At 39.2% G+C, this 25,279-nt stretch overlaps 1 protein-coding gene across 1 annotated transcript in view; it reads left to right on the top strand.

Annotated features, from left to right (window-relative positions):
* GTF3C1 (general transcription factor IIIC, polypeptide 1, alpha 220kDa) overlaps positions 1 to 25,279 on the top strand; it is a 49,016-nt gene that overhangs the window by 12,597 nt on the left and 11,140 nt on the right. Inside the window, exons 7-29 of the mRNA XM_009324803.1 lie at positions 1,264 to 1,422; positions 2,069 to 2,184; positions 3,728 to 4,052; positions 5,834 to 6,045; positions 6,798 to 6,934; positions 8,629 to 8,782; positions 9,752 to 9,855; positions 10,076 to 10,260; positions 10,628 to 10,903; positions 11,150 to 11,295; positions 11,712 to 11,809; positions 13,406 to 13,502; positions 14,261 to 14,438; positions 15,869 to 16,004; positions 17,604 to 17,739; positions 19,561 to 19,642; positions 20,332 to 20,517; positions 21,099 to 21,256; positions 21,398 to 21,540; positions 21,742 to 21,823; positions 23,052 to 23,164; positions 24,120 to 24,182; positions 24,707 to 24,800. Of these exons, the coding sequence (XP_009323078.1) occupies positions 1,264 to 1,422; positions 2,069 to 2,184; positions 3,728 to 4,052; positions 5,834 to 6,045; positions 6,798 to 6,934; positions 8,629 to 8,782; positions 9,752 to 9,855; positions 10,076 to 10,260; positions 10,628 to 10,903; positions 11,150 to 11,295; positions 11,712 to 11,809; positions 13,406 to 13,502; positions 14,261 to 14,438; positions 15,869 to 16,004; positions 17,604 to 17,739; positions 19,561 to 19,642; positions 20,332 to 20,517; positions 21,099 to 21,256; positions 21,398 to 21,540; positions 21,742 to 21,823; positions 23,052 to 23,164; positions 24,120 to 24,182; positions 24,707 to 24,800 (3,380 nt within the window). The remainder of the gene's footprint in view (positions 1 to 1,263; positions 1,423 to 2,068; positions 2,185 to 3,727; positions 4,053 to 5,833; positions 6,046 to 6,797; positions 6,935 to 8,628; positions 8,783 to 9,751; positions 9,856 to 10,075; positions 10,261 to 10,627; positions 10,904 to 11,149; positions 11,296 to 11,711; positions 11,810 to 13,405; positions 13,503 to 14,260; positions 14,439 to 15,868; positions 16,005 to 17,603; positions 17,740 to 19,560; positions 19,643 to 20,331; positions 20,518 to 21,098; positions 21,257 to 21,397; positions 21,541 to 21,741; positions 21,824 to 23,051; positions 23,165 to 24,119; positions 24,183 to 24,706; positions 24,801 to 25,279) is intronic.

Genomic DNA, 25,279 nt, shown 5'->3' with positions numbered 1-25,279 from the left:
CTGATGATAATGGGTCATCCTTATATCAGGGAGCACGATCACTACAGCTCTCCTGAAGTCATCTGTCCCCACTCTTCTGTGAGATCCCAGAAGGGTAAAGTAAGTGGAGAGCTACTACAGCACAGCCAGCGCACAGTAGCATGTTAAGATGTGGAATTGAATCATGTATGAGATTCTTGTGGCTGGTGGGCAGCAGTGTGTTCTGTCCTTGTATATAACCACCTTAGACTTCATGTCTCCTTTTTCGTTGCATATAATTATAGTACACCATACGTGTTAACAAACCTAGCCATTCCCTAGGTACAGAGAGTAGGTTAGGACTTTGGACAAGAAATCTGGAAGCTTGGCTGCTCATACGTGGTTGCACATAGAGCTTCCACAATATAACTGATGGCATGTGTTGTGGAATCGGCAGACAAAGGCTGAGAAGAACCTCTTCTCATAGTGATGTTGGTACTGTGCAACATAACTGTACATTTTAGTTATGCTGTAAGAGCTTACAGGATGGGGTAGGACTCTTCTATTTGATCCTTTTCTTCAGGATGCTAGTTGCTTGGTGTATGCTTCCTCCAACATGCACGTGTACAAATATAGAAGGAGGTGCTAGGACATATGATAAACTGACAGTTCTTTTAGGTCCTGGGACTTCTAAATACTGGAAACTGGCAGCAGCACCTGATAGGGCCCACCAACTGGTATCCACTTTGATCACTTGCTGAGGAAAGGCAATCCTCTTTTAAGGAATAGTTTTGCGACCAGGTAGCTTATTGTATCTTCAAATATACGGTTCTCTTTCATTATGTGATTTGCATTTATAGAAAGTAAAAAATGCTTTGAGTCCGTAGAAATAAAGGAGGGGGTTTATACCCAGTGAGTGATCTCACAGTCAGATACGTGTTCTGAATATGTAGTACTGTGGATCAGCACTTACTCCTTTCATTGATTTATTTGTACTATTGAAACGTCTCCTGTTATTGCAGTGTTTTCCACTCCACTCACAAATCACTGTATTGGGCAGTCCTAATGTTGACACAGACATGAAGGTTGGGAGCATCTCAAAAATTCAGCTAGGCAGTATTTTGGCAGATTCATATAGAGGGAAAAGCTGTTGCAAACCTTTCCTAGAAATAAGCAGTTGTCTTTGGTCGTTTGCTCCCCGTTGCGCTACTATTTCTTCATGCTGCTGAAAGAAATAAAATGGTTTAAACATGCACACACGCCCTGCATTTTGTTAAGAGTTGTTACTAACGTTCATGTTCACAGGGACTGATGTCATGGTCCGTTGCCTTAAATTACTAAAGGAATTTCGGAAGAAAATGGAAGATTATCATGATGATGATGAAGAAGAGATCATCACAAAAGCTGTTCAGCCTGTGGATATTGTTTGTGAAAGGGATATGCTCACCCAGGCTTATGAGCTAAGTAGGTGATGTAGTAAGACATGTTAAAGACTTTTCCCATTGCCTTCTTACTCCTTGTATGTATAAAAGAAATATATTGTGGTGGGTTTTTTTAAGTTCTGATTGCTTTTTATGTATCAGGAAGTGTCAATTTTTCATGGAAAAGATGAGCTTTATGTTCAGATTAGACTGGAGCTATAGGTGCTGCCACCTGTTACCCTGTCCCTGGAAGTTTATCAACTATTCGATGCCACCAAAGTAAGACAGAATGGTAGAAACAGGATATTGCGGTAGGATGAGAAAAGGCGATGAAAAAAACAGTGTTCCTTCTTCTTCTACCTTTTTTCCTTTCATAATGGAGAAATGAATATCTGACTGCAGAAAGCTCTCGGAGGGGAAAAAATGCGCCCCTGCTTTTAACCTGAAGCTATGACCTTCGAACCTCATTCTGCTGGAATTTTGCGGAAAATTGTGGTTTATGGCAGGATTTGACTGTATGTTATGTATGTCTGTGAAAATGTCTTCAGTTGTTAGTGGTGAATGTTAAATTTTATATTCTGGCACATACAGTTGTTCAGAGCAAATATGAATGTATATACAAATGTATGTATGTATAATTCAGTGAGATTATTTCCCTGAGATATTTTCTGGTTTTCGTTTCTGAACAGTTGAAAGCAGGGGAACCAAAGGTATTTCTCAGGCAGAAATTCGCTTGGCTATGAATGTGGGGAAGCTAGAAGCAAGGATGCTCTGTCGTCTTCTGGAGAGGTACAAAGTTGTCAAGGTAAGGTTAAAATAAAATAATTTAGATACTTATTCAAACCGGAGATACAATTGTGGTTACTGTGGTAATATATTATAACATTGTTAACCTCAGACAATAGAAATGGCAGGGATTTGAGAACTGACAGTGAAAGAGTCCTGGTAAGATTGAAAAGAGTATGACTTCAGTTGAGGAATAGGTATATAAAAGAAGTGTGCAAAAAGCATTAAAATTTGTAATCTGAGGACTAGGCCTAGTTGTTGGAAAGTAACATATCTGCTCTTCTAGCATCTCTTTTCTTTATTGTTTCCTGGGTAGCTGCCTTGACACTTAATGGTTTGCTGGATCAGATGTACAAGTATTTTACATTGGTTTGTGATTGGGTGCTTAAGTAATAAAGATCGTGGGGAAAAATGCACGTGGCCCTATATTTGCTGTCTGTGTCGAGTGCACGTTCTGGTGATTCACACCAGCGGGTGGGATTCTGCCGGACACCGCTTCACAGCATTCAGGAGAAACACTGTTCCCCTCACCGTGAAGCAGGTCTGCCCTCCAAAAAGAGACGGGGCAGAGAAACGAGCCTCAACCCTGCGTCACCTGGCCTCCACCACTTACCAAAGTCATTCACTGTAATCAGTGGTAACCCAGGTGACCTGGGGGCTGGTACGTCATGGAGATGAACGTAAATGTCTCTCAACTCAAAATAGCCACTTTGCTTAGTTTTTTTACTGTAAGACAACTTCTATTTTGCAAGATCCTCTACTGAAGGATCTTGTCAGAGACCCTCTGTACGTTTAAAATCATCAATCTACTTTTGAAAATACCAGTAAATCCTGCAAAATAACAGTTACTTTTGTAGAGGTTATGGTGATTAAACTCCTTATTTCCAGATATTTCAATATTTTTTTTCATTTCAACAGGCTGAACAAATTTAGCTGTCATTTCTCGCATGCACCCACCTGCCCCTTTCCACAAAGGCAGGATAATTGCCATCTTCCCTCAACAGAGAATTTTTTTACTAAGATCTTGTCATTTGGTAAAAAGTTCTGTAGAATTAAAAACAAACTAACTATATAAATGATTGGAATACCTAAACATACTTTTTCCTAAGTCAACTGTGAAGATGAAATCTTCCCTTATTGATAGGCTAAGTTTGAGTTTCTAGATACTTGAAAGCACCTTTTGTAGTAGACAGGGCATCAGCAGTTCCATTTAAGTCTGATTCACTCTGGTAACTTCTACATTGCAGTTATTTTTCTTTAAAAAATTCTTTCCAGTCTGAATACTTATAGTTTGTTCTTCCTTAGACTTTTCTACATCCCACATACTGTAGGCGTTTCATTCTAGTATGCAGGTAATGCAGATTGATTTGTTTTTCAAGCATGGTATTTCTTTTGATTTCTATACGTTAAGGTTAATCAACATTTTTGTTGCTTAGAAAAAAAAGGATAACAACATGATACCTTTTGATGTGAGGGGAGGACAGTTCACTGTTGATGCTGGAGAACAGACTGCAAGACTGGAGAAGTAAGGTGCTAAAATAACATTCCAACTGTTTCCTTAGGGTTTTATGGAGGATGAAGGTCGTCAAAGGACAACAAAGTATATTTCATACATTTTTGCAGAGGAGAGTGATTTAAACCGCCAGTTTGAGAGAGAGAAGGCTAGGAGTGAGCAGTTAGCTACAGTTACTTTGGCTCTAGTGCCAGAAGATTCTCCACCTGTGGAAGATGTGTCTCCTGGAGATGATGATACTTTGGTCTCAGAGTCTGACAATGAAGAAGAAGGGAAAGATGGCAAGAAGAGAGGAAAAGGTCAGAAGGCCAACTCTGGTTCTCTGTTGAAATTAAGTTTCCAAGATGATACCCAGCAGTCAACACCAGCTAAAGGTAGATCATGATTCTGAAATTTGGAAAGAACCTGGCATTTTTCTTACGGATCCTTTTATTAAAGAAAAAATCATATGCTGTTAGCTTTCATTAAAGTTTTTGATCATATATCTATTTTTACACTTCTTTGATTATTCCATGCTTTTTTGATGTTCTCTTTCCACCAAAAGTGTTATGTTTTGGAATACTGTAGGTGTGGTAATCTCTGGAGATTCTTAGGGCTGAAGTGCGCTCTGGTGTTTGTGTGCGCCAAAGAACGTTTCTGACTATCACCGATCACTGGGAAAGTCTGCTTCTCCTTACCCCTACGTCATTTCTCCCCTTTTCCCCGTGCAAATGAAATGGGCTCACACACCTTGCTCCTTGGATATTCAGTTATTTTTCTGGTGGCTTGAAGAGCTGAAATGATTCTGCAGAGGGTCAGACAAATTCCCAAACTGTTGCAAAGAAGGAGGCAGGACTGTGTGGCTAAAAACTAGCATAGTGGGGAGACTGAGGTGGCTAGCAGTCAGGCTGGCTTAAGCTGCTGAGAGAAACAGCATCTTTGGGTAAATTTTATATCTGCCTTGCATGTTCTGTGATGAACTGACAAGGTATCTCTCATGGACTCTGTTTTTCAAAATATCTTACAGCTCAGGCTGTGCTCGTTGGAGAGTACCATCTTGGCAGAGCTTTAGCTTTTAAAGTCTTTGAAGGCTTCAGAAGTGATTTGAACACACTTCGTATTTCTTGAAATATTTTATTTCTTCCTCACTAAGGCAAAACACGGGCTGTGCCTCTTATTAAAAAGCATCATTTCATGCCATTGGATATGTAAATGTCATCTCAGGTGTGGGAAATAGCACTGGAGCTGACAGACCAGTCAGTTAATGCTTTTTTTTTAATTGTAACATACAAAAATTCTTCCCCTTTTAGCAGTGGTTTTTTCAGTTGGAAATGTCTGGTAGTGAGCCTTAGAGTCTGTGCAAAATGTATTTGTTCACGTACTGATGTAAACCTTCAAGTGGGATGAGTTTAAATAGAGTAATACTGACTTCTCGTCCGAGACCAGATAAGATGGTAACTAACTACCTTCCAGCAGCAATAGGGTTGGGATGACTTGACCCACAGCCTTACTCACCTAAGCATATTGTAACAAAAATGTCGTGTCTCCTGAAGCTAGTTGCTTCATCTTTTTCTTTAGCTATTTGGAACATCTTAATGTGAAAGCTACCAGCCTTTTGGGGACATATTTTAAAGAGGATATGGTGGTTTATTTTTTTATTTTATTTATTTTAACTATTTGAATGTTCCTACAACCTCTCTGATAAACTCCAAAGGAAGAGAGGATAACAGATCACCATTTCTTAATGTAGATTATCTTTGGAGTAATGCTAAATTCTTGTTCTGCTTTGAGTCAGAAAAGTCAGGTTTCTGGCAGAACTTGAGAATCTTTGTGACAGAAACTCTCCTTTCTTTAGACAGCAGTTTCTGGTTAAGCTAATCTGGCCCGTCATCATCTTCTAAGTCTGCCTATGAAATGGCTTCTGCATGGAGAGAATTATTAGATGACAGGGAGTTCGCTTTTGTTTAAACTTTACTTTTGGAGGCTGAATGCAGTCATTCATGATCAAACCACTGCTTCCAGCAGGGTAGAAGAATATGTGAAAAATGTAGCAGAATGCTTTTAAGTACAGTTACCTGGGTGGATGGGGGGAAGGCCTTTTATGGAGAGAGAAGCTGAACATTTACAGGAAACTGTGAGAGCAGAACAATTACAAGGCTCTTTGCTCTTAAACCAGGCTCAAAGCCAACAGCTGTGAAGTCTCAGGGGAAGAAGCTGCCTTCCCCTCAAATTCCTGAAGAGCCTGAAGAGCTACCAGACAACGTTTCAGGGGAGAGTTCTACTTTGGAAACTCTAAAGCAGGAGTCCAATCTTTCCACCTGTGCTCATTCCACTGATGAAGACGGGGATGTGGCTGTGGTTGAGGAGGTCAGACTTGAAGACCCTAAGGTAAGATCACATGTCTTAATATTTTCTTGTTGGTACGGCTATCTGAGCTAAGTTATGTACTTTTACAGCAAGACTTCAAGCTATAGTTTTTGTATTCATTTATGGGATTATTTTGCGTTTTTAAATTTAATTTCAAAGTACATTCATATTTTGGCTGCATTGTAATTATAAGTGAAAATTATTCCAGGAGATAGGAAGGTAGCTGTCCAAAACACAGTTCTGGATTAATTCCCTGGTGCTCTCCAAATTCCCTGTGTTGACGTGATGCATGTCATCGCTAATGTCTGTCTGTGCACACAAGTGCTGCATATCATCTGGTCTGTCTGCTCTAAACCAGGAGGAACAAATTAGTTTTGACGTGAAAGTTGTGTAGCCTCACTGCTGCAGGACTGAGCCTGGGACAAGAAGCCTTTCTGAGAGACAGGACGTGTTGGCTTGGGCTCAGCATGATGTTAAGGCAGTTACCAGCTTTCTAGGCCCAAACTCTCAAGTCCAAATGGCTCAGAATGTGGGATGGGCAGAGAAAGTGCATAAATCTCTGCATCTAACTGCATGGAAATCTTAGTTTCTGCCTTGGTTCCCTGCCTGTGAAGAGGATATAAAAGATAATCCCCATCTGACTAGTTTGTTACAAATAAATACATGAAAACTCTGAATTCCTCAGCTGCTACTGTCTGAGGAACCAGCGGTAGGCTGAAGACATTGAATAGTTCGTGTAAAATTTTTACTTTGTCCATACTGTGCACTAGAAGACTTGTGGCCAAAAGAAGGAAAAGCGTTCGAAAGCTACAGCAGTGGAGAGATCTCACGAAACATACAGGCTGCTGAAGCGCCGCAATCTCATTGTGGAAGCTGTTCGAAACCTCCGGCTAATTGAAAGCTTGTTCACGTGAGTCTGTCTGAAAACGGCGTACTGGGGGCCTGATGCATTTTGGTAGCATAAGCACTGCTTTAGCAGCGCTGTGTGCTTATTCCATTGGTGGCTTTTCTTGTTCCTGATGGCACTATATGCTGTAATGTTGACACATGGAACAGGGAGGGCTTGCAGTTATATTGGATCTTAAAAATTAATCAGCTGTTTGGAAGCAATAATAGTTCTGTACAGATAATTACACAAGTGAATTTTTATATGGTGTATGTCCCATAAACAGAGATCAGAGAATGTTTTTTTTCTTCCTTTCACAGCGTGCCGGTAAGATATAGCACTTCCCTGCTTGATGATTCTTTCATCTGCATAAGTTTTATTTCTGTATGGTTTCAGAAATAGTTCCTGTGTTATTCTGTCATTCATTATAGAGGCTCTTATCTTCATGTCAGTCATCATTGGTCGCTCGGATTCTAGTGGGCTGCTGAAAGTTTACTTTTCTTTGCAACTTTATGTGGGATGGTTTTATGTCATCTCATGACTTGCCTTGTCTGCACTAAAGATACTTCCCTGAATGTTATAATGTCTTTCAGCCTTTTAAGATTCACCTTCATAGAGAAATGGAAATTCTGGTGCTCTCTTGGAGTCCCGGCTTCCAAACTAGCAAGGCTCTGTTGTGGCAAATATGACTGCACCATCCATCTTCTGTGTTAGCACATAAGATTCTGGCATGTAAATACACACAGGGCTGCTTGATATAGGAATTTAGTAAGAAATCACGGCCTTATTCTTCTCTGGTTTGAGAATTTTGAAACCTTCTGTCACCTAGTTCAATTGCAGAGTGTTGTGAAACTAGAGCCCTGTCTTCTGGCACCAGCTTCATCACTGATCTAGTCACATCCAAGTGCAGGCTCAGAAGATTTTTCAAGTCTCAGCTGTCCCCTTCAGTAGCTTACAGGTTCCTCCAGCACCGGTGAAAGTTCTGCCCCTCCCCAGTCTCTGCCAAGGAAATTTGCTGGTGTTGTCACTCCCATTACATTAGTCACCAGGATGTGGTATTCTTTTGAAAAAGTTGAAGTCCACATGTGCATTCACTTATTGCCTCATTCCCCTAATATCCTTCCATATCTTTTTCAGATTGAAAGAGTTGGAAATAGGGCCTGGGGCATTTGTGAAAAAATGCATGAAAATGGGCATTAGGAGAGTAGGGTGTGAGTGCGCTCCTGCAGACTGCTACAAGGGAAGAAGTGAGCTGGCTTCGAGTGATGGGATATGTGTATCTGTATTGTGAATGCACGTGTAGTTTCTCAGCTCTGAACGCCATTAAATAAACTCTTTCTGCCTCAAGCTGAACTGAGCTCACAAGTGGAAATATAAACTCTGTATGTTTAATCTCCACTTAAAAAAGCTGTAGGCTTTCCTGACCTTAGGGAGGCTGCATTCATAATTGCACTATAGCCATACACAGAGAAATCTGGCATTGAGAATTTGCTGTCATCAGAACAGCAGTCCTCACGTAAAAAGGATAAGCTTGATTATAAAGAAAATAAAGCTGAAATTTAAAGCTAAGTTACCAGTTATCTACAGCAAAAGGGAAAAGTGAGCAGTAATTGCTAGAAGTAGGGAAATACCCATTCACTCCGCGTCCTCTAACAAACTGCTTAGCCAGTTTGGAGCATTGCTGGGCTTAAAATGCAAGGTATTTTTGGATCTTTTAGGCTTCAGAAAATGGTCATGGATCAAGAGAAGCAAGAAGGTGTCTCCACTAAATGCTGCAAAAAGTCTATCGTACGACTGGTACAGAAGCTTGCGCGAGAAGGACTCCTCAGACTCTATCGTACTACAGTCATTCAAGATGGCATTAGTAAAAAGGTGACTGCACAAACCCTGGCAGCAGAAACAGCTTTTCTCACAACCTTCTGATTTGTCAAAATGTTTTGGGCCTTTTTACTGAAATATATGGATGACTTTACTTTTTGTAGTGGAACCCACAGCCGAGCTGCCCAGAAGCTACATGTCCCAAACTAAGCTGCTGTGAAAACCAGATTAGTGCTTTCAGTTATTGTGCTGCAGATAATTGTGAGACCAAGCAATTGGTCCAGAGATCAAAGTCTCTGAATCTCCCTTCTGAGAGGTTCTGCTGCTTATCAGTTATGCAATTCTTGCTTCTCTCCCTGCACACAATTCTGTTTAATCCCCTTTTGAAAGCCAAGGGTGTATGAGAAATCCTAAGTTAGCTTCTGAGTTGAAATTTATAGAACGTGATCTATTTGTTTAAAAACAAAAATCCACTGTTCTTGAGGCTTATGGAAGTAAAATGTCTGTAGTTGTAAAGCTGAGACTTCTTGTTGGAACTCTGGTGTGAATTGTTCATAAGCAGGGAGAGAATCTGCTGAAAATTACCTGCTGCACAATTACTGTAGAGCACATACGAATTCTTACTGATCTGAATTATGTGTGTACCTCCGGCAACAATATGTATTAGTTTGGTCTTTTGAGGTATGGCTTTTCACTTATCCCTTTCAGCCTAATATTTGCAAGTTGAAGTGTTTGTTCCCCAAATATTTCAGATTTTAAAAACCCAAAAAACTGAGGTTTGTAGAAGTGACATTAACTGTTTATTGGTACAGAGACCATACCGTCTGGCCTCTTGCTTAATACAAACTAGCAAGGGGAGTTTTGATGCAGAAGTGTTCATATTCTGTGAATTATTAAACCTTCATAGGATTCATCCATTGTGGCTACTGCTAATTAACTGTTAATCTCTGATAATTTATGCAGCTGATTAAGAGCCAATATCTCCATAAACACCTTTTGTTTGTTTTCTGCTGCTCTGAACAGGTAGAGTTCGTTGTGCATCCTTCAGTGAGTCCTAATGATCCCCTTGTAAAAAGTGCCATTGAGCAGGTGCGTTTCCGAATCTCCAATTCAAGCACAGCAAACAGGCAAGTTGCAATGATGGTTTGGATGGCTTGTGGGGGAACTTGGCTTATCTAGTACATGCACAAATATGCAGAGGAAACAGACACAAAGTAAGCAAAAGAAAAGAAAAATCTTTTCTTTAGCGATAGAGAAATGGAAGTACAAAGATGAAGCAAGATGCTGAATATCTCCTGAAGTCAGGAAAGAAGAGGAATTGAACTCTGCTGTGTCGTTTTAATACAGAATTAAAGTTCCCCAGACACCAACATCCCAGGACCATGCTGAGGAAGAAAACCTGGGGCAAGAGGCAGCTCCTGATTCAGGAGAAACGCAAGAAGGCTCATGTAAAGCTGATAATAACAGTCGGGCAAGAAAAACTGATGAAAAAATGGGCATAACGCAGCTAAAAAACTATCACCCTGTTACAGGTACAGCTAACTTTGTTTTTTCTGTCACCTTTCCCTTTCCCATTTTTTATTAATAATCACTTTCAGATGTTGGGCTCTCCTAAAATACAAGTGGGGTTTTTTTTCCTTCTTTTATAGGAGAAAAATTGGGTTTACTTTAAAGCAATCGCACTATCCAATGTTTTCTTAGCTGCTTTTTTTACAATTGCGAACTGGAATATTTATATTCACAACTACTTCTTTACTACTTATAACAATATTTGTGACTTATATTTACTTTCAACTGCCCATCTTTCCTTCCAGTTTTCTTCATATCAGTTTTGCAGAGCTATTTCTCCTGTTCTAATCCTCTTTTTATTTCTGTTTGTTACTTAATCTTCCCTCCCAGTTCCAGGACTTGGGCGTTCTCTTGGCTTTCTTCCCAAAATGCCCCGTTTAAGAATGGTCCACATGTTCCTCTGGTACTTAATTTATGGACACCCTTTAAACGGAACACGGCAAAAAGGAGGTAGTGATGGTGAGAAAAAAGGCAGCAAACGAGGGCTGGATGTGAATGCAGCTGTACTTGAAGCGCAACCAGATGGGACCTTAGAAATTATGACAACTGTGGTGAATCCTGAAATCTCGGCGCAGGAGACTGAAGTAGAGTTGTCTAATCAAACAGGTAAGAAGTGGCACATCCTGACTTCATCCAGGCTTTGCTATGGTTCAACACTGAAAAAAAGGTAAAAGTCTACTTCAAAAAAGATTGAAAATCAATGGTTTAGATAATTTTCAGGTCACTTTAGATTTTCAGATTTCCAGACTGTGACCTGCCAAATGTGTTCTGCTTTGAACACTCACAGTAAAACTATTCGTATAACTATTAGGTTTGTCCTGTCTGAATCTAAGCCGGTCTTCTTGTTCCTAGTGTATGTGGATGATGTGTCATGGGTGCGCTATGTCCCTCCTCTCCCGGTTCACAGAGAGTTTGGATTTGGATGGGCTCTTGTTAGTGACATTCTTCTCTGCTTGCCTCTCTCACTCTTTGTTCAGATAGTACAAGTCAGCTACAAGGTATAGTGCTTTTTTGTTTCACATTTGTTTTACTTGGAAGTCTGATGATATCAACTGTACCTATAAGCAGTAACAAATATCCTCTTAGTCTATTTTAACAAAACTAGCCATCAGAGAGCAGACGCTTTAGTTCTTGATAGTCTTTTCCAGAAAAGTTAGTTGCTTTTACAGCCACACTGAAAAAAATGTATAGCCCTATAATACTGCAAATTCCGAAGCTAATATTTTGCAAAGAGCTTTTTATAATCTCACTGAATCTTCTGCCTCGCTAATTAACAAGAATAGTGTTTAAACATTTTATAAAAGCAGTAGCATTTGCTTAGAAAATATTTCAGCAGACAGTTTTGGTAGCAAAACTTGATACTTTAAAGGATAGTTATATTTTGCATTTTGATGAACTTCTAAAATAATTCTAGGTGGATGGTTTGGAAGATTTTTTAAATGATCCGCTAAAAAAACACACTCTGATCAGATTTCTTCCAAGGTCAGTCCGACAGCAGCTTCTCTACAAAAGGTAAGCAGATGAGTCAACGTAAATGGCTCTAGGGAGGAAACAGCAGTGGTTGACTCTTTTCTCAGTTATTTCCTGTTTGTGTCAGAGAACTTTGTTACTTAAGACAAGGATCATCGATCTTCTAAGGATAGTGTGCCAATTTGTATTTTTTTCTCCCAAGTAGAAGGTAATAAGAAACTAATAAACAATATTCATGCATGCTGTCAGGCAGTGTTTGAGAACTGGGAGGTTTTGTCCTTCATAACTCATCAGCAGGATGCTACTTCTGTGTAAAACACGCTCCTGACTGCTGCTAAATTCAGAATTTAATAGAGTCTAAGTGTTGCTGTCCTTCATAGATCTTTCAGAAGATGCCACGTTTCCCAGTTCCTGCCTCTCATACCTACCATTCAGTTTCTACTCATGCTCTCAGTGGCATATCTGCCATTGCTTGCCATTCCTCATCTAGGAGATTTAAAAACTGAGATTGGACTGAAGGTAGGAAGGGAAAGCAACATTAAAGGAAAGTGATTTGAATATGTGGAATCAACAGCACCACGTTAGTTTCCCCAGAAAGTCATTGCTAATGGCATGGACTTGGATGGTTGGAGGCTTATACAACATTTTGCAAACCTGCGAACACGTCATTGGTGAATGAGTAGTGCTAGACGATAACAGCTGTCAAGACTCGTGGTCAGCTCAGGTTTGCAACTCCTAACCTATTACTTGCTAAATCTTAGTAACCAGGATACTGGATTTATGGTGTTTTCTGAAATCTGCAGGCTCTATCTGATAGGTTTATGCAAAACGGTATGACATATAAGCATGTTGTCTCTCTGCCCCCCATTCACTAAAACATCTCACTCAGCCAAATTTGCTTCAGTATTTCTGGGCTTGTCAAGTGATCTTTCAGAGCTCTAGAGAAAACTCCTGCCAAAATACAATTCCCATTTCACTGCACAGAAAAACTTAGATCTTAGTGAAGTTAAATGTGGACAAAGCTAATCATTGCCAAACTCTCTCTCAGAAACTAGATCTTGCAGAAGTTTCCTGCAACTTCCAGAGTTTTCCCATATAAGTAGATATACAGCACGGGAAATGTTGCAATTTTGCCTTGCCAAAGCTATAAGCAACTGAAAGCAGTTTCTTGGAGCAGTGATTCTAAACAACCTTAACTACAAGGATCGTTGCCCAGTTCTTTATATGTACACATGTGAAGGCTTATCAGCCTATATTTAGCAGTCATGTTTTCTTACTTATGTCTTCTTTTCATAACATGAAATTGTCTGCAGATCTGCTGGTGTTCTCACCTTGTTTAATTCATTTTTACATACAGTATTTCTGGCTAATTTTGTTCTTTGCTAGCAGAATTTTAGTTAGCATTTGGCTAAATGATTGTGTTTGTGATTTGAGGAAAGGAAATTTGGAGATATTATACGTTTTCCATAGGCTGTCAATTCAAACAAAAATACCACTTCAGAAATTCTAAAACTTAGTATTTCAAAAAAGCAGTGGTTTCCTGAAACTTCAGTTTGCTGCATGAAAATGGCATGTTTTCTGGTATCATTTTTACTGTTTTCATGAGTGCTAATTGTAATATTCCTAATACTGCTGCAGGAGGTACATCTTTTCAGTGGTAGAAAACCTTCAAAGATTATGTTATATGGGACTGATACAGTTTGGCCCAACAGAGAAGTTTCAAGACAAAGACCAGGTAATTTTTTTAATTTAGCCATTATTCTTTTTTGTTCAGTGAAATAAATGCAAGATTTGGGGTTTGTAATTACCTTAAATAGTTCAGTAAAATACTGGTATTTTACTGAACCTCCAGATCCAAGTGACATATTGCAAGTTGTGCAGATAATTTTTACCTCTTCCTCTGGAAAGAGACTACTCAAATGCATAATGCTGAACATTGCACGCAATAATGATCTGGGAGGTTCCAGACTGGCAACACTTTATGAAAAATGAGCATGCCACATTCTTTTCCATCAAGGCGTCCGTTGGATGTCTGACACAGAATAAAGTCACTGATCGGAGTAAAATAATGACATTTGTATGCATGTTTTTATAAATAGAGAGCACATGCGAAGGAGAAAGCAGTCCCAACGTATACTTTATGAGGATAAGAAAGATAATTAGGCCCCAAAACACATCTATTCAAATCCTGAATGAGAGCTTGTAGGAAATAGTCACTCTCTGTGGAAACTTGGAATATCCTGTGCACAAGGCGGAAAAGAAACTGTTCTAAATCTAGAAACGAAATTTCTGGATTGCTGGCAAGGGAGGTTTGGGAATACAATGCAATAGGGTGGGGATGGGTGGATCTTCTGTCAGAGTACTGGCTCAAAACAGCAGACTGAGAAAATGCTAAGCAGTCCTAAACTAGATGGAGTTGTGTGTCCTGTAAATTAGGCAATTTCAATGATTTTTTTTTTTACCTACCAGCCTGAAATACACTGTATTTGACAGGTCTTTGTGTATATGAAGAGAAATGCTGTGATTGTTGATACCACTATCTGTGACCCCCACTATAACCTGGCTCAAAGTAGCCGGCCATTTGAGAGACGCTTGTATGTTCTGAATACCATGCAGGATGTGGAAAACTTCTGGTTTGATTTGCAGTGTGTCTGCCTTAACACACCATTGGGTATGGTACAATTATATATTCTTACACTGCAATTCCTCCTCCTTTCCTAAAACTTGAGGCAGGCTCTGTTTTGTCACTTCCGACGATTTGTTCTCTTGTCTAGTCGCCCTGTGCATCAAAAAAAGCTAGGATTTCTGTCCATATAATTCTACGAAGTTGAGATCCACTTGACATTTTCAGAGCAGTGTTAAAGGAAAAACTTCGTTGTCCTGTTAGAAGTAGCAAGTTTGATAATAGCCCTGTAAGATTTTAATCCAGGTATGAAAAAGCCTTTTTGAAAATAGTTACTAGAATATTTTTGCCATAGGTCTCTACCAGTTTAAACAGAGATCCCTTTTCCATTGGAAAATGTTGCTAAACTTTCTGATAGATAGCTTCAGTTAGGTGAGAAGTGGAAGTTAAGGGAGTTTATGCACTCCATTTTTTTTTTCTTTTAGTTTAGTTTTGTGTTTGGTCCTTTTACATTTTTTTAATAGGATATACAGCTACACCAAGTATACATTATCAAAAAAGGAAAAAAAGAAACTGGAGGTAAGAGATTTCTCCTGAAACCTTAGACAACACTATTCTGTATTTCTGTAATTTAGTCAGCCAGGTAAAAGGATCTATTTGTAATTTTGTCTTACTTCTGCATTGAAGCAGTTATGTGCAAAAGGCTCCTTACACATTTGTCAAATGGTAGCGTGTTTGTGACTGTTGCAGCTTTTGCAGGCTAGTCAGACCATGATTACTCTTAGCCCCCAAAATATGGGAATGATATTGTTTCACCAGTTTGCATATTTATGGAAGGTTTGTTGTATTCCAGTTCAGTATTTTCCATGTTGAGCCTTGGGGGGGAAAATTGCTCTGTGCTGGATTTAAATTTATATTGAGCCTCTAAATCAGATACCTGCCTGAGATCTAGTCCTGCCCTATTGTCTTTGTAGCACGGGCAGCCAAAAAGCAGTAGTGAGCCAGAAATCAGTTTTTTTTCCTACCTTTGAGTTCTGTTACGATAAAACCATCATGTGACTCCTCTGCTGTATCCTAAATCTATCCAACATGAAGGTGTCAGACATGCAGAATGTTCACACTGTTTTTCAGCAGTCACAACCTGCCGCATAGTTTCTCGAGGACTGTTGCCACACTGGAGTATCTGAAAAGCTGTGATCCATGCCTAGAATATCGGTCGAACTGCTCAATTTTTTACATATAAAGGGTACCAGCCTCCCATTACTTCTGCCCTGAATACAATTTTGGACAAGTTAGTGCCTTCTACTGGTAGTTAACTAGAACACCATTAGCCTCTTTGAGAAGGTAGCATGTTTTATCGAGAAGTGGTAAAAATGTTAGTACTGTTTGGGAGCAGTAGTTTGCCATAGCAGGGTGGATTGAAAATAGGTTGAAGTCTTACTTCTCATGCTGATAGTCAAACCCATTTGTATGTCTAGGAGTTGTCCGCTGTCCTCGTTCAAAGAAAAGTAATCTTCAAGGGGAGGAGGCTGCACTAGATGTAGAAATGGAACAAGAGTCAGCAGTGGACAAACACAATCTGGAACGAAAGTGTGCGATGTTGGAATATACCACGTATGTCATCTTCATCCTTGCTTTGTTGCTTGAATAGAGTGGGCAAAAAGAACGGTTCTGGTTTTGAGGTTGTTACTCAGTAGCAAAAGCAGTTAAGACTCTAGCATTTCAGTTGGGTGTTGTGGGGTTTTTCTTTGTAATTCAGAGGCTATCTGATTAAAAAGACGTGCAGTTATGTATCATGTTTACAAGTATCTTGTCTACCAAGCAGGTTTCTATTAGAGGAATGGGAAAAACAGATGCAGATTTCCTTCCAAAGTAGTACAGATGTGTGTTGCAAGAGTCTTGGAGAAAGCAACGTTGAGAGGGAAGGAGTGCTTCCTAAGTACAGTTAATGCAAGGGAAAAATGTAAAGATTCTCTGTTCCTGTGCTTTATATCGTGGTATCTCAAGTACCCTGTAGCTTCAGTAGCTCCCCAGTGTCATATTCTGAATTCTGTCCTTTTGTGTTGCACTTTGCTGCACATCGTTTATAGATTAATTTCTAATATGGTATTGGTGTACACTGGTGAAATCTGGAAGTGATCTCTGGAGCACTTCATCTTCTGCCTAATCATAACCAGAATACTTGAGGGGATTGTATACTTACGACCCGTGACAGCCATGCAGAATGCCAGTTATAATTTTTATATTGTATTGTGCACTGTGGTTTAGTTTTGTCGATATTCTATTATGTTTTAATAAACAGTCTGTTTAGGCTAAATGATAGTTAGTTCAGTGTTACAGGTAGATACATCAAGTTATCTTAAAAAAATTAATGGAGTTGAGGGAACCTAATTCCACCGATCCTTGCTGATAGAAAAAAAATTCTGTTCAGTCCACTTGTCAGCTTTCACATGTGGTCTCCGCTGTATGGTAAGAAATCTTTTAAATTGGATATCTGGTGTTTACTTGCAGCTAGGCTGGAGATGACTGCAACATCTTTAAGGTCAAGAAACAGTTTTTGGATTTAATTGGTGGTGTAATGTTATAATGAAAGAGTTGTCTATTGAAAGCTTGACTGAAATAATTGTTTCATGGTAGCTTTCAAAAAATCTTTTATAAGGCAAAACAGGATTTCAAAATTCCAGGGAGAGAATTGCAGTGTGTTGTTTTTCTGGCTTGTATGTGTATTTAAACAAGCTTTGATGTATTTGTTAGAAAACTGGAGAGACCAGTGCTTGACAGTCAGTGTGAAAAAGGGTTATGATTGCCTTTAGTTCCTGTGGAAGATTTTCCCCACACTTGTCCTGAGAAGTTTTTCATCTGAGCAGGTATTTTTCTCTAGTTCTGTGGCAGGAATAGTGCCGAGAACAGTTTAACATGGCCGTCGGAGCTTAGTTAACAATAATGAAGTTGCTCTGGGTGTAATCTTTAAACCGAAAGCTCAGTCATTAAATATCAGGGAATGGAAAACTTAATGGAAAAGCATTGTTGTCATGCTACTTCTGGAACAGGGTTAAGGGAAGGAGCATCTCTTTTTCCTCTTCTTTCCCAGCCCTGTCTAAATTGGGAGGGCAAAGGGAGAGTTCTGCACATTGCACACACGTCACTTAAGAGCAGCTGAGAAGGCACTCCCTGCCAAATAATTACTGTATGTTTTGTTACTCTTTCTCCTAGAGGCAGCCGAGAGGTGGTTGATGATGGAACTATCCCCGGAGACGGGCTAGGAGCTGCAGGTCTGGATTCCAGCTTTTATGGGCATCTAAAACGTAATTGGATCTGGACAAGCTACATCATCAATAAGACTAGGAAGGTATTTTAAAATTTATGTACTGTAATAACTTTTCCAAACTTTAATATTCTTAAGGTTGAGATACTGATAGCAACACCTTACTGCTTGCATGCTTTCTCAGTCACATGTCTCAGTGAGGCTTTGCATCACTGGAAAGAAATGAATGCCAAATGTGGTAAATCTTGGTGCTGAAGTGAATGAAAGAATTGGATGTAAATTTTATCTGAACTGAATTTGATAATACATTCAACCATAGGAGAAATACTTTATTAAGCAAGCAATTTAGATGACTTAGAAAGGCCTCTTGCCTTTCTGAAATGTAGAAGTTGTCAGATAAAAACTGAAACATCCAGAACAAGGAAATACACACAGGAAAGAAAAAAAAAAAATTCCTAGGAAGCCCAACATAGGCAAATAAGAATGGCCATCCCAGTTCCGCCTAATGTCCTGTCTCTGATGGCTGCCAATAAAAGATTTGTAGGGAAGGCTGTAAAAGCAAGGTAGATGTATAGTGATATTTCTTCAGAATATTCTCCCAGCTGTCTGCAAGTTTTGGCTCAAGGCCATTCTAAACCTGGGGGTGATGTTTCAAAGCTGTTAATAGCTTTTTCTTTTAGCATTAATTTGTCTCATTGTTTTTTGGACACGTGTAAATCCTTTAGTATCTACAACTTCATGTAGCAAAGTGTTTCAGAGTCGTATTATGTGTCACCACTTCCTTCTGATGGTTTAAGCTCCCTACTAATTGTAGTACTAAGGGAAGCTGTGAAAAATACCATTCCCCATTACCCTTTCTGTTTCACTTGATTTTGTAAACATCTCTCATGTTCCTCATTATCATCTCTTTTTAAAGACTGGCATCTACTAGATTACTTAACTGTTCCCAGCATGGAACCTGCTCTGCCTTTAATCATTCTTGTTCCCTTTCTTTTAACCTGTTCTAGTTCTACTATATCCTTTTTAAGGTTAAAATAGAATCACATAGTACATTCAGGCTGTGGCCAACATAGCTGCATAGTGTTGCTCTCCTTTCCTAAGAATTCCTTACACTTGCTTTGCTTTTTGACCATTACCAAGCATTGAACAGGTACTTTCACAGAACTGAAAATCACCCTACCCAGGTAGTGCTCAAATTAGAGCCTATATGTAAAATTAGAGTTGCTTGTTTTTGACCTCAGGCAGGATCATTTCACTCCGAATTTCATTTGCTGTTCTGTCACCTAGTTGTTCAGCATTAACAGGACCTCCTGCAATTCTTCACTCTTGGCTTTCCTCTCCACGTCTGTGACCGGCTTCTGTCACCAATGAATTCCACACAAGAGAAGTGGGTTTTGCCGAGAATGGCAAAACTAATACATTGCAACTGGTTTAGGCTCATGTTTAAGATGGATAGAATATGGTGTAGGAGGCATTTACTCAACGTTTGTGTTTGCATTTTGGTTTTGTGCTTTTTAGAAGTTCCTTTGGAATGTAAAATGCTTTGAAAAAATACTGTTTCACAGAAAATTCTGCTCAGCCTCTGTAGCAGTGGAAGAATCAAGCATTTCTTTTCCAGTGATGACTTCTTTTAAACTTGAGATTTGCTGAAGTTCTAACCTTCATAATCTAGTGGTCATTACAGTATGATTTAAGAAAAGCTCTAGAGCCATTCAAATAATGTGGTAGCAATAAGACAAATGAATTCCTTATTGTAGCCAGGGATCTTTTCCTTTATACTGAAAATGTATTTCTATATCTATATCTGTATCTACACATGATATCTCAAAGGATATCATGTATAGTGATGTTAAAACCAGCACACTCCTTTTGCATATCACCTTTTTGAAAGCTGTGTTGTCTTAGGAAAGTACAGTTTCTGAAAACGGACTGACAGTGAGACTCCAAACCTTCTTAACAAAACACCCCCTTCCACTCAGTACTGGAGGTAAGGTGGTGATGCTGGTGGTGGGATCTGTAACTGTATTACAGCTGTTACTGTCTTTGTCAAACCCAGTATGGATGATGTGGGTTATTCCTGTCTCCTTACGGTAATCTAGGATGCTGCTGGGACAGTAAAATAGATAAATAATTTCCTTCCCTATTTCTGCATATATGGAACAATAATTTTTTATCCAGTATTGATGACACGGATTGTTCCGGTCTCTTTACAATGATCTGGGATGCTTCTGGGGCAGTAAAATAGATATGTAAATAATTTCTTTTCCTATAGAACAATGTTTTTTTATCCTTTATAATTTCTGATGTGCAGTTTGCAGAAAGTCTAGAGGGACGAATGTTTTGTATGACTAGGCACTGTTGAAATCGCATAGCCTAACATTTAAGCTAAGGAGGAGGAAATGCTTCCGGTTGAATATAAAACCTCAACTCGGTTCCTTTGTGTTTGTGCACCGTATGCTAGACTTAGTAATTACTTGATGATTCCTCATTTATGTGGGATTTTATTCTGTGTGAGCTGCTGAGAAGTGGCATGAAATGACTTGACCAACAGAAGGCAAGTCTGAGAGGGCATCTGTCTTTTAATACACTGAAACTTTGGCATTTGCTCTTTATACCTTAATATTGGAGAATGTAATTGCTATAAAGCTCCACTACTGTAAATATGTGTCATTTTAGGTAACCAAATTAATATTTTGGGAGAAGGAAAGGTAGGATCTGAGTCACCTGTCCAGAAAGAGGAATGTTTTGAAATAAGTAAAGAACCAACCCAGGATCGAACCAAACGAGTGAGAGGTGGAAAAAGCCAAAAGAGGAAGAGGCTTAGGAAAGACATTGGAAAGAAGACGAAGAAGAAAAAGAAAGGTAACTAACTAGCACATCAGGAAAAAGAAGCATTCTTTTTAATGCATATGCCTGCTGTAAGTTGCTTTAGAAAAGCTGATGTGACTGTCACATAGCATGGGAAACGGAAACTTACTGGCCATCTCTTTGGGTTGCCTCTTTCAGTGAAGAGGTTCAGATGTCCTGGGGCTGTATACTAGCTCTGAGGAAAAACAGCAGTGTGCTGTAACTGTTACCTGTGTGTGAACTGTGATTGCACTACTGTACTGTACAAACTGAAGAAATTCTAATCATGTCTGCACCAGATTAACTCCTTGCAAATCACCATCAACTTTTGATAGCTGGCTTAAAGATTCTTCATGGTATGATGCTCTAGGTAGTCAGTTTGCTGACTAAAGTGCTTGTTTTCTCATTCCTGGGAGAGGTATTAATGCATTTTACTTTCTCAACTGCTACTTCCTTCTCTGCTTTTGTCTTTTATTCTTACAAACTCCAATTAGTGCTGATACTGCCTGTGATAGGAGTTTGAATTAATCAGAATATGTAGTGCTGAGATAACTAACTGGTTTGGTTTTGGTTTGGTTTTTTTCTGGATTTGTTAGAAGATGATTCTGTAGAAAAAAGCAAAAGACTCCGCTACCATGATGAAGCTGACCAGAGTGCCCTGCAGAGAATGACACGTCTGCGTGTCACCTGGACAGTGCAAGAAGACAGTCTGCTCATGCTGTGCCGAATTGCTAGTCATGTGCTAAATGCAAAGGTATTTAGTAGGACCTCTATTTAGGGGGTCTATGTGCTTGAACACACATTCATCAGTCCTAGGAATTCATCCTGGTTCTAACCATCGTTTGTATACGTAAAAGCTGAAGTTTAACTCTGAACACTTTTGTTCTTCACACAGGTAAAAGGGCCCTTTGTTCCATGGCAAGTAGTTCGGGATATCATGCATGCCAGCTTTGAGGAGTCCCTCGATAAAACTTCTCATTCCGTTGGACGAAGAGCTCGTTATATTGTCAGAAATCCACAGACCTATCTTAATTATAAGTAAGAAGGTTTCTGTCTATGTTCTAGGCATAGGCTAAATTCTCCTGAAATCAAGTGAAGGGATATGCTCCTCCTCCTATGTTTTTGTCTTATTTCGTGTGAATATAAATTTCAACTTTTTTTTACCCTAGTGCTATCAAATCTGTATTGAATTGGGAAAATGTCAGCTATGTACAACACCTTCAATTGAATCTGTTGCAGAGTTTGCCTTGCTGAGGTTTACCAAGATAAAGCCCTCATTGAAGATTTCATGAATAGAGACAATAATTATGAAGATCCACAGGTAGGAGGGAAGTATTCTAAAGGTCATGGAGTACTTTATGCTGTTTGGATTATTGAGTACTTGCACTGTTTTGATTACTGTGATTTCATGTCTTCTCTCTCCCTTGTACCCTTAGCAATGTTAAAAATAGCATCGTTGTAAAAATGCAGCGTCATTGCTATTTTGAGAGTAAAGTGGACACAGGCGGCAGCCTTCCAAAGGCACGTAAACAGCACTGCTGTGCAACAAAAATTTTGGCTTTTCAGTGTGCTTGTTTATAAACATCCGTGACTGAGCATCCATATGCACTGATTGATTTATTTATTTTTAATCCTCTCAGCCTCCTCGTTATCTGAGCAAGAAAACATTTTTGCTCTGCAATTTCTTATTTTTTATTCTGGTTGCATGTCGAAATAATGCCTTCGCTTCTGTGGATGAGTGGAGGAATGTAAGCAAATTTCATGAGAGAACCTTTGGTTTGATCAGTCAAAAGACTCTATTTAATTCTTGAGCTTTTTGTGGCTTAAATCAACCACAACTTCAAATTGAAAAGTTGTTTACACTTTCAGCGAAAACAATTCCATATTGAATTTTAGAACTTTTTCACAACTGGAACAATGTCACAGCAAGATTTTCTTTGGTTTTATCCAGAAGTGACAATTCGTATTATTGTCAGAAAATCCCAACCAGTTCTGTTGTTAGATTCATTTTTGTTTAAATGAAGAACAGTTGTTCACTGGTGAGACATTGCTGAAATAAATGCACGTGTCCCCATCCCTAAAGTCAGTCTTTGGAAGCAAATAAAATCTTGTTTCCAGAGAGATACAGGACTGTTCCTCTTGTGTAACAGGTGTCCTCCAAGCCATGGTTGTACAAACAGACTTAATGGAGAACATGATAAAGCCTGAAGGGTATGAAGAGAAAAAAAGATTTAAGCAGAAGCTTAAACAAAGCTCTAGCAAGAGATCTTAGGCTGTTACCCAGTGCAATTGTTTTTAATGTGTTCATGGTGGGTTGCTTGTAGCTGTGAGCTTGATTACAGACAGAACCTGCAACTGTTAAGTAGATCAGCAAACACATCCTCCACAGAGCTTTTTTGATGCATTCTCTTGTCTGTTGTACTGTTTCTGACTTGGTAATTCAAAACCAGCTATTTGTACTAGAATTTTCCATGAACACTTTAAAAGTAGAGGGTCTTTTCCCACTCTGAGAAATTGAGGTTGATAACATTTCTGTCTCGTTTTCAAAGGTTTGTGCAAAGGAATTTAAAGAGTTTGTGGAAAGACTGAAAGAGAAATTCAGTTCAACCCTGGGGAATCCCGAACTTGAGATTCCTGATACTTTGCAAGAACTCTTTTCCAGGTATTTTAGTTCTGGTGCTTTTGACTCTGCACATGGGCTGAGACAGAGAGAGAGGAGGGCAATTCAGAGTAGACCTCTTCTCTGCTATGCATGCTTTACACCCTCTTTTACTTGTACTCTTAGTATCAAAAGAAGTTTCAGTAAATACAACAAGCAATGTTTCTCTCAAATCCATACTTCCTAAATACATATAATTAATTTTCAGTTATTTGCACAAGCTTGCTTATTTTAAACCATTCCCATTTTGCTAAATAAGACTTTTTGGAAACCAGAAATTCACAATGTCAGATTTTCAAAAATGGTCAAATCCTCAACTTTGCTATTAGAGATGTTGGTACTCAGGTGTAACATTTTAATGCAATGGAAGACTTCCCTTTACCATTTTCCAGATTAACTGGCCCCATTTTATATCACAATTTGTAGCTGGTTGCTCAGCTAAATCATCTCAGTGCTGCTAAAACTGTTGATACAGAAGAGGACTCAGCCTTGTGTAGCATTCTCCAGCCTCAGATCATCAAGCTTTGTCGTGATGAATAACGCTTGCAGAGGAGTGTGAAAATTTGCATCTCAAACCATTTCATGATAACAAATTTAGCACCTTTGTAAATTTTCTTTGGGAAGAGCTGTACGTTACAGCAAAAGTGCTGCCAACGGTAACTGGAAGTCCAAAACCTCAATAGAATAGCAAATCCATACAGTTCTGTACTGTCTCCTGTGAACGTGTTTTATCTCCTTGTCAGCAGACAGCTTAGTGGAGTGAGGGGGATTGATCTGGACAGTTCTCTTAATTTTTGACGCTAGCGCTGAGGGCTGCTGGAGCAGATCGTTCCCCTGCGCTGTTTCAACACTTGCCTTGCTAGCAGTTGCACTTGTCAGCCTCTGGGTTTCACGGTTGATATAAAACCACAGAATGTTACTTTTGTTTCAGTGTTTTCCTTTCCCTTCCCTTAACTAGATTTCGAGTTTTGGCAATCGGAGAAGACACAAATCAAAACACAAAAGAGGACAGTCTAAGCAGGTGAGTAGCAGTAGCACCATTTTTTCCCATTAGGACTCCAAGGTCATGCCAGCCCTCACATCTGTGGAAGTCATATATTCTTCTAATTCATCTGTTTGTTGCAGTGTATAAATTTATTAACGAAAAAATACTTTCACAAGGGTGTAGGGACCTCTGACGTAGATTATAGATTTGATGAATAAAATGACAGCAGCAATGCCCTTCTCCATGTGGTGGTCTGTTATCATTAGGACAACAGTGTATGTTTTCTGTGTGGGTGCTGTACCTTAAGAGGAGGAGATGTTAACAAAGAGAACTTTGTTTTGTGTTGGATTATCTGGACTGATCCAAAAATTCAGGGTGGAAGGTCAGGGAAAATATAACGGGCTCTTTTACATGAATGATCCTCAGCTGTAGTGCTCTCATGCCTTTATACATCTATTTCAGAAGCAGGTGACTGAGTTTGTATATTTTTGTGCTAGTTTAATAGTTAGGTACCTCATGCTCAAAAATCATCATGAATAAACATTTTTTTTTTCTTTCAGTGTCTATGATATTCATTTTCTAGTGCTACAGAATTTGATTCAGAGCACTTTGGCACTCTCGGATAACCAGATGAAATCTTGCCAGTCATTTCAGGTACAGTATCTGGACCAAACTTTACTGGTCATACAACTCTAAAGAGTTTCTCCTTCCTACTTTGATATATGCCTTTTTCAAATGGGAGAAAAGAAACCCGGAAACTTAGATTTGTATCCATTCTGTGGGGATTCTTCTCTTCTGCTTTTAGGAAATCACATAGTCTAGGCAGATTTTCAATATGTTACTTTTCTCTCTGAGGATGAGATTGCAAGATGTGAGGTTGAAGCAATCCCAAAAAAACCGCATGAAATAAACTCCACATCCCTTCCATTGGGTCAAACTGTATCATGATTTAGCGCCCACTTGAGCAGTTGGAATTATGCTCTGGAGGAGATATCACAGAGACAGTCATAGTGTCCAGCTGACACTGGTGTTGGGAAGCCTCTCCTTCAGCATTGGGGACCACAATAATATATCATTTATCAGTCAGGCACTTAAAAAAAAGTAAAGTTAGAAGTTCCAAGGGAGTTTAATAT

Source organism: Pygoscelis adeliae, unplaced genomic scaffold (assembly GCF_000699105.1).
Source record: "Pygoscelis adeliae isolate BGI_AS28 unplaced genomic scaffold, ASM69910v1 Scaffold85, whole genome shotgun sequence".
Lineage (NCBI taxonomy): Eukaryota > Metazoa > Chordata > Aves > Sphenisciformes > Spheniscidae > Pygoscelis > Pygoscelis adeliae.
This window is presented reverse-complemented; position numbering and strand designations above follow the sequence as displayed.